We start from the raw sequence: 9,476 nt of genomic DNA on the forward strand, positions 1-9,476 counted from the left end.
GGGCAAAGTTAACTCTTTCCACCCACGCAGCGCTCAGAGTGCATGACTCATGTCCCCACATAGTAGTATGCAGGTGGTGTACATCAGTACTATACAGGTATCTCGGAAAAAATATCCCGACCATTATGAAATATTCAGCATATTGAGAAAATTTAATGTCTGATAACATTAGATTAGCACATTCATCAACTGAATTTTCATTGTGGCGTAAGTGTAAAGCAGTAATCATGCCAGGTCTACTCAACATTTTTCCCAAAAAATTTCTCCAATTGTAAACAAACTGGTTTTTGACCTCAAAGGCCACACGGACCATTCAGAAAGTAAAATATAACTTTAACAAGAGTGTATGTCTAAAAGGAAATCATTGCTACAACATTTTTGTTTCTATATCACACTGATGCCGATTGGTGCCCCAATGTTTAAAGAAGATAAAGATAAGAAAGGAGATTGGGGATGAGATGGGATATGGAGGTAGGAAGGAGGAGAGATGAGGGGAAGTTATTTTTGGGGAAAGAGGGAGGGGAGGGAAGGTGGTGGAGGAAAGGCGACATGAGGGATAGCTGTTTTGGTTTTGTTTGGGAGGGGTAGTGGGGGTGGGGAGGAAGGAATGGAGTGGTGAGAGGAGAAGCGGAGTGGAAAATAGGGAGGGGGGGTGTATATTGAGCAAGAGATTTTTAAGAACATTGTTGAACACAGGTACCTTTTAAAAATAGCTTTCAAACAATCAGTGTCTGTGTATCTGTGTTTTGTGTGTGTTTTATTTATATATGACATATGGCTGTTTTTCTATTTCAGGATGAGGAGAAGACAATGGCTCAGATGGGAACAGCAGCACCGCAGGACACGGAAGAGGTAAGGGAGATAAATGCTGTATATGTGTATGTGTGCTTGCATGCGTGTGCACATATCTCGAAGAGCTGGTAGTCGGCTGAAGGAATATGTTTAAGGGCATACTTAGTTGTCATTTGCTTGTTCTTCACTCTCTGTGTAATTGTGGTTTTCTTTCCTGTTCTTGTGCCTGTCCCTCATCATCCGCCTCATCTGTCTCTTTGACTCTCAATCTATCAATCCCCCGTCTCTCCTGCACCATACCTCTGTTTATTACTTTCTTAGTCAGTTTTAATATCTTTCTGTCCATCCATTATCATTCCATCTAACCATCTGTCTTTCCACCTGTGTCTCAGTCCAGTTATCCATTTGTCTCTCTAGTCTTTCTGTGTGTCCATCTGTTTTGGTTTTACTGTTTGTCTCGCTATCTCTCTTACCATCTGCCTCTCTATCTATCTCTCCGCCTATGTCCCCATCCAGTCATCACTCATATTTTGTCTCTGTTTGTTTCTCCTTTGGCTTACTGTCTGTTTCTCCATATCTCATCCGTCTCACCACCTGTCTATTCACTGCCCTAGGAACAAGAGAGGAAACGACAGGATGAAGTGGATGGACTGAGGGAAGAGCTGCACAAGGTGACCTCTGACCTTGAGAAGCTTGACCTTGAGGTGCGAAAGTTCACGGCCAGTCAGCAGCAGATGGATGAAGTGATAATGACTGAAGAAAAGAGTGCGGAGGAGAAAAAAGCAGCGTACACTGTCAAGAAGCGAACTCTGGACCTCCTGCCTGAGGCTGAGGCTAACATTGGTAAACTCCAGGTTGGTGGATTTATGTTTATTGTGTAGCAATGCCAATCGGGCTTTCCCACGCGGCGAAAATTTGGTCCCCGTTTGCGGGTAATTTTGCGTACCCGTCCGAAGTGTAGGTGACTAACTTTGTCAACCTCGGTCTGCTCTATTTCGGAACCAATCCGAATGAAACTCTGCAACCAATCAGAAAATAGGGCAATCTAATATGTGGACGTTGAGGTTCGTACACATAAATTAACCGATACTTTTGGTGTCGGGAACACTTTTGTATCGGGTACACCGAAAACTATAAGGAGTTTGAATTTCAACGCCTAGATGGTAATAGATCTATCTATCCTCTGTAGTGTGCTCAGATTTGAACGTTCTGTGTCAAGTAGTTGTTTAGACCCGATCATAAATGCACGACTACCCCCCTATCCAAAGCGGCTTCTAACAGAGACCGGCCATTTTCCCCTCACTCTCGCATCAAATGTATGTGAACTACAAATCCCCGTATGACTATTCCGGGCCCATTCATTGGTCACTTGAAATAGGGCAATGGCGGGCGCGCGCATCCAGTTGTTTTTCTCTCTGCTCTCCTGTAACATCGCAATGGGGGTATTCCGAGGCGAGCTCATCTCGTCTCGGGGTGTTCACGTCTCAACGGGAAAAAGAATTTTTAATTGTACGGCATGCTAGATTGAATTAACTTACTTTTACGGTTGGCATGGTCTAAAGTCATCATAAAAGGCTTTGCAATTATTTAGTGGCGCTGCCGACATATATTCTTAAAGATCCAATGTTGTGGTACGATGCTATAAATAAAATGGACTCATCCCGACACCCCTTTTTCACAAAATTGTAATATGTACACCAAAATTGTAATTATAACAAAATAACTACGAAATGGGTAGTAAATCTGACTGAAGAAATGATTTCTACACCCAAAAACACATCGGGTAGCCAAGTTTCTCTCTAACACTCCGACTAGTTACCGAGATATCGTCGATTTTCTTACAGAATCTGCTACTGCGTGGTCCACTTTTTTGGAGTATTTTCCTATATGTGGGTCATCCATATTTTGCCGACCTTTACAACCCCATAACTTTTTAAATTTATGAACCGATTCTTAAAATTCAAGAAGCATAATTCTTAGAATTGAAAATTCTTTCTTAGGTACCAAATAAAAAAGGGCTAAAGTGAAAAATTAAATTTTCATTGGCATTGCTATATTGTGTCACCAGTTTTGTGTATCATCTTAGTGTATGTGAAGTCATCATGACATCAGTTGTATGTCAAAAGTCATCAGTGCACTGTGTCATCTTAGTGTAGTCCATGCTCTCAGTAAGTCAAGTTGTCATAGTTTCTCTGTCATGCTTTCTTTACTTTTTGTCCAATTGTTTTGATTGTTCCCAACACTTAATGATCATAATTGTGCTGACATGCTTCTCTTTACTCAAGACCAGTGTGCTTGTGATCTGAACAGTGCCACATGGGAGTGGGTGTCTTCTGTTTTATTTTGTTCTCCCCCCTATTGATATACTGAAAATCTTTCCTCTCATGCGTACAGTCACACGCTTACCTTGCCCCTTCCTCTAGCCTTTCCAAGTTGTGGTAGACAAGTGCTCAGTACACATACACACACATCGAACATCTCTTTCTGCCGTTCCCCCCTACCCTCAGACCATGGAAGACTCAAGAGTCCAGCGTCTGGTCACACTGACGAAATAGAGGGAGGATCAGACAGTTATACCCGCACAAGCTCACTCACACACACACACACACACACACACACAGATCTAACGTTTCATTCTGTCTTTCTCCACCCAGGCTGTCGTAGACTCCAGTGCGCAGCGTCTAGTCACTCTGGCCAAGCAGTGGGAGAGTCATAGAGAGCCGCTAATACAGCAGTACAGAGAACTCAGACAGTTACACTCACAAAGAGAGGTCAGTGCCGTTACATTATGTATTTTATATATATTGACTGTGCCGTGTAAGACTATCATATTTGTGTATTGTGTCACTTTTCAGAACGGTGTATGAGAAGTCTTACACTAAGCAGTCGATACATGTATTTAATGCAAGTTACTTTTGGAAGTTTTGAAAAAAAAAAGAAAGAAAGAGAGCCCAAATCAGAACTGTGACTTAAGCATTCCTTATTTTTCAATTAAAAACCAGGAAGGAAATAATGAAGCTATTGTTAGATGTCGCTTGATGTCTTTCTTTGAATAAGGGCTTTATCTGGAAATCCCAGATGTTGACTTGGGCGCTGGAGAAAAGAGGCTAATAATGATATATGTTACAAGAGATATTAAAATATAGAAGAAATACATCATTTTTGTATATATTAAATAGCCTTATTAGATGTTATGTAATAAATATGATGTCATTTCCTTATAATGCACTCTTATGTGGGGTTTGCCAATCTACGCTCAGAAGTTTTATTAGTATGAGATCAGAGGAGCCTTTTTAAAACTTTTGTTGTTTAACCTAATGAAAATCAGTTGAAATGGTACAAGACTGCTATCCATTGTTGAGGAATAACTGGTGTGTCTTAGATATATGTAGATGTCTAGCACAGTGTCATTATAGTAAAGAGAAAAAATGCGAGGGGGAAGTGAGAAGTCGTCGTTTGTATAGGTGATTGTCTTGGACAGATGGCCGTTTAGAGCAGGTTTGATTGCACTTCAAAATGACTTCTTATTTCTGTCTAATAATTGTCTAGTAAAAAAAGTACCCATTCAAAGAGCAGAAAAAATATGATCAGAACTGGGATGTAAAGGAATTCCACAGTGTCCTGTTGTTTTACTTTTTGTTCACAAGTCATCGAAGTCTGTCAAACCAAGGTGTGTAGTTGGGACAATTTTGTGTTAAAATCTATTTGTACGTCTGTTCTTCAGTCTGAGGCGGAGAAGAAACTGGAGGAGATCAAAGTGTTCCGGGCTCGCATGAAAGAGTCAGCTGATGAAGCGAGGCGTAAGGAGGAGCTACAGAAACAGCTGGTAAGGGAGTATGTGTAGGCTTATGTGTGTGTGTGTGTGTGTGTGTCTTTGTGTGTGGAGTTTGTCCATGTGAATGTAGAGTGCATGCTTGTGCTTATGTAATATAATTGCGTGGTATGCTTTCTCTTGTGGAGAAAACAGTCTGATGGTCTGATAAAAGAAAGAGAAAAAAGAGAATAAAAAAAAATGATCTCCTCTTTTAACCATTGATCTTTCACTTGTTCATTAAAATGTAAACTAGATTTAGTCTTTTTAAGTGTAAAAAGATAATCAATTTATTCTGTGACTTCAGGTAATGATTATGTTTGCTTTAGAGATGCACAATAATTTTAGCAAACGGAAATGACTGTGGTGGAAGTCATAAGCTGCTGTTATTAATTCTTGTCTCTATGTCCCTTTCCACCAGGTGTCTGAGTTTGAACGCATGACTAAAGATGTGAACCGATCGGCGTACACACGGAAGATTTTGGAGATTGTGGCAAACATCAAGAAACAAAAACAGGAAATTGATAAGGTGAGTCCAGATATATGAGGAATTTTGGGGATGGGAGGAGGGAGGAAAAAGAAATAGAGACCGGAGATTGATATGGTGAGTAAGAGTTGAATAGGGATGGTGCGGGAAATGAGGAGGGGGGTGGGGGGGGGGGTCAGGATTTGTGGCAGGGAGGGAGTTCTAAGAGAGGGAGTAGGGTGTTTATCTGTTTGACTTTCATTGTGTGTGTGTGTGTGTGTTTATTTGTGTAATTTACCATGTGCATGTTTGTGATTTTGTTCATGTATGCCTTAAATTGTGTGTTCTTTTTTGTATACATGTTCCCATTGTGTGTGTGTGTGTGTTTGCATTACCTATGTAATGCTTGCTGTTGAGCAGGGATATGTGCCATACAAAGGCTATTTTTTATTATTATCTTAAACGTACATCATGTGTGTGTGTGTCTCCTCCTCAGATTCTGGTGGACACAAAGAGTGTACAGAAAGAGATCAACTCTCTGTCCGGGAAACTCGATCGTACCTTCACCGAAACGGATGAACTTGTGTTCAAAGTAAGTCTATTTATGTGTGACAATGGTCTTTTTTTTTTTACCTTAGGTCTTTGACCTAGCAGGACAGTGAGTTTGATACTTTTTGCATTTAGGAGAGTGCTGTGTGGCTGTGGGCTTGTTTGGCCTCCACTTTAACAATAGTGTCGTTTGACCTGGTGAGACAGTTCATGTGACCTTGACCTTGGTACTTTTTTGCCTGGAGGCAGCTCATCTAGCCTTGATTTTTGACCGTGGTGCCCATTATCCTTGAGTAGACTGCATTTTAGTTATTAACACTTTTTTCTTTTGTCTCTGATGTTTGGACCATTTTAATTTTGTTAACTCACTGACTACGTATCCCGTCACGGGTGCGGGGCGGTCGATCGGTTCGCAGGTACGGATCCCATACCCCCGACAGGGTGGACTTTGCGGTTTTGTTCCGTATCTTGTGCTCCCGTCACATGAACGGGAACGGACTCCAGTGCTAGTTTTACCTCTTGTTTCATTTCGTGCCGAGTTTGGCGGAAGCTTCATGGTAACTTTTTAAGCAATTGAAGGTGAAGGACAGTCACCTCATCTGGGGTTGACCTGACCGGAACTCGCGCTATGTTTTTTCTATACAAATGATAGTAATCCGACAGTCGTGTCGAAGTAACGGTCGCATGAACAAGAATCACATAATTTCGCTGTTTTCGATACTTCTGTTCGTTTTGCTAGTTCTAGTGACTCTGGATATGATTTGTCTGATTGTTAGGACCCTGGATATGTACCCGAACACGGCTCGAGTCGTAGTTTTAGGGCTAGATCTAGCACGGGTACTGTTGTTGTTGTTCGCTTGACGAAATCACAACTTCGTTCCCTACATCTGTCTCATGTAATTCAGTGTATGGGTCTGAATAAACGCACAGACCAGCTTTTATATTTTCACCAAACACTCACACATGGATATAAATAAAAACAGAACACTTTGAACTTTTATTTTTGTTGTTGTTGTGAATTTCATTCTATCTGTCATGTCTCTGGAAATTTTTCGAAAAATCAAATTCATTCCAATTTTGAAACAATCATAAGAACTTAAGTATTAGACCTACAGAACTTAATTTGTTTGCAATAGATTAAGTTTGAAAGTTACTTTATTGTGTCAAAAAATAATTACAATAGGGTAATTCTGAGAGTTGTGGTGGTGTTTTGAAATACCCCCCAAAATGCCAGTACGCAACACTAGTGATTTGTGAAAGGGGCCAGTAGTCAGTGAGTTAACTGTAGCAAATTTTGACTTGTCTTGAACGTATTGTTTGAGGGTGCCACCGGTAGGTTCAATCTCTTTTCTTTCCTTTTGTTGTTTCTATCTATCTTTCTTGCTTATTACCCCACCATCCAAAGGACCGTTATACAGTGGAACTCGGATTTAACGAGCTCGGATTCAACGAGAACTCGGATTCAACGAGGTCGCTTTAGGGTGAAAAGCCCCTGAAGACGTGGCTTTGCTCATTTTTCTCCCAGAACGAACTTTATCTATTCCCGGAAACCATCCATTGCACCTGAATTGTGAACCATTATTCACTCAGCCGATTGCAAGCGACCAATCAGCGGGGTTTTTTTCATACCAACACATGCGTTGTTGGCACGCACACGTGTCTACTCTGGCCTGTATCGGGGTCGTATGGGCGGCCTTGCCATGTTTGGCTGTGTGTGCATGTCGGGGGGGGGGGGGTCCGGGCGTTGAACGTCGCAGATACAAACGCGTCAGTCTTTTTCCCCCTCGGCAACTGATCATTATTACAATGAATAAGCTAGTCTTGACGTAGATCTACGTAATGAATTGTGCGCTGGTCTATGGAATCAAAAGTTGCCGTATGCTAGGCTCTACACAGCAACACAACTTTTTGGTAAACAATCCAGATGACTCAGGCATGTGTATTTGAACGAATAGGGTCTTTTTTTTTTACACACTCATAATATGCAGGCATTTCAGGCACTACTTGTGACTTCTCTTTATAAATACTACTTGTTTAATGCCAGTAATTATCTACACGAAACCTCATGATTGCTATAACGAACACTCGGATTCAACGAGATTTTAGGTCAGGCCCGGCGACCTCATTAAATCCGAGTTCCACTGTATGTGTTGATGTCCCTATTTTTACTCTAACTCAAACAAAGACCTTTTTTGATAAACAGTGGGCCATCATATTTTATGGACATAGAAGTTCAGACTGCCCTACATCTCTATTCTGATTTTAAAAAATTTTTTTTATCAGGATGCCAAAAGAGATGAGAGTGTGAAGAAGGCCTACCGCCTGTTAGCTGCTCTTCATGAGGTGAGTCTTGTTCCTTGATTCCTTCTTCACTATATTTCTGCCTGTTGTGATTTTAAAAAAAATGATTGGTAGTGTTTTTCATACACATGGCGACATCTACTAAAATGCACTCCAATGTTTTAGAACTTAAATTTTTTAGAGAGGGAGCCATCTTGTAGTGTAAGACTGCTCAAACTGAAACTGAAAGGCTTTGTAAATGTGTTGCAGTGTTGTTTTGTGTATTAAAGAGATCTGTGAAAGTTTATGGGTGCAAGGTACAACCATGTTACGTTAAAAGAGTTTTTGAAACCTCAATTTTTGGTTATGATGCCTAAACCGTTGCTAGAATATAAGTTTATACTTTTACGTATTAAGGCCAGTTTTGCTGGGATGAGAATTGTTCTTTTTACTGGAGAATCCTTTGCAATTCAAATCTGGATGGTTTTTGCACAGACTACATGTCTATTTGATGTCATTTCAGAACTTTGAAAGTCTGATCCACACAGTGGAGGATACGGGAGTGGTAACAAGGGAGATAAGAGACCTGGAGGAACAGGTGGGTGTCTGTTTGTCTATTTTGTGGATGTGTCTGTCTCTTGGTGTGTTGTTCTTAAGTGTCCAGCTCTGTGTGTATATCTCTTCTTCTCAGTATGTCTGTTAGTGCGTTATCTTCATTTTGGTGTCTGTCTCTCCATGTCTGAGTGCCTATTTCTATGCGTCTGTGTTAATTTATACTTGTCTATCTGCACCTGTTGTGGTGTATTTGTGTGTATATATATTTGCTTTTCTTAGCGGGTGCATTCTCACTTGAGGGTTTTCACATGTATGTTCAGTATGTTTTAGAAAGTTTTTTGTCTTTGTCTCCCACTCAAGTGGGTGGTTTGCAGGCTTTCTAGTATGGTTTGCTTTTTCTTACCTGTTAAACCTCTATCATCCTTATCTCTCCTCTTTCGTAGGTGGTTAGCGGGTGCTCTGGTGTGGTTTGCTTCTTCTTTCCTATCAAACATCTTTCGTCTTTATCTCCCCTTCTTTTTTATGTTTGCTACTCTCTTGTATCTCCTCTAACCTTCTGGCGCTCATATGACCTTATGCAGTTGCGAGCGCCGTAAAACTCTTACTAAAACTAAAACTAAAACTTTCCTCTTTCTTCTATTTGTATGTTACTATCTAGTAACACATCTTCATCTAATCTTTAGCGCTTGTATGACATAATTGCGTTGCATGTGATGTAAAAACTCTTACTAAAAAACTATACTGTCTCCCACACAGATTGAGTCTGAGAGCAGCAAGAAGATCCTGAGTAACTTGGAGAAGATCTCCGAGGATTTGCAGCAGATGAAGAAAGAGAACTCTGGCCTCATCGCTAAGGTCAAGGGGAAGTGAAGGAGCAGGGTACTGTGTGGGAGTGGTGGGTGGGTGGGTGGGTTGTGGGAGTGAAGATTGGAGGAATGGGAAGAAAAGGAAGAATAGTAGCAGGGTGGGCTTTTTGGTGGGTGTGTGGGGTATGGGAAGGAAAGGGAGAGGGGGTGGGTGGAA

General features: G+C 41.0%; 1 protein-coding gene across 1 annotated transcript in view; it reads left to right on the top strand.

Annotated features, from left to right (window-relative positions):
* LOC101861779 (coiled-coil domain-containing protein 22 homolog) overlaps nt 1–9,385 on the top strand; it is a gene marked incomplete in the record, with an annotated part of 17,554 nt that extends 8,169 nt beyond the window's left edge. The window contains 9 exon segments of the mRNA XM_013089797.2: nt 796–852; nt 1,407–1,646; nt 3,447–3,563; nt 4,517–4,618; nt 5,025–5,132; nt 5,566–5,661; nt 7,902–7,961; nt 8,422–8,496; nt 9,210–9,385. Coding sequence (XP_012945251.1) covers nt 796–852; nt 1,407–1,646; nt 3,447–3,563; nt 4,517–4,618; nt 5,025–5,132; nt 5,566–5,661; nt 7,902–7,961; nt 8,422–8,496; nt 9,210–9,323 — 969 coding nt within the window.
* Nucleotides 9,386–9,476: the final 91 nt, after the last annotated feature.

The sequence above is a fragment of the Aplysia californica genome, unplaced genomic scaffold (assembly GCF_000002075.1).
Source record: "Aplysia californica isolate F4 #8 unplaced genomic scaffold, AplCal3.0 scaffold01049, whole genome shotgun sequence".
Classification (NCBI taxonomy): domain Eukaryota; kingdom Metazoa; phylum Mollusca; class Gastropoda; order Aplysiida; family Aplysiidae; genus Aplysia; species Aplysia californica.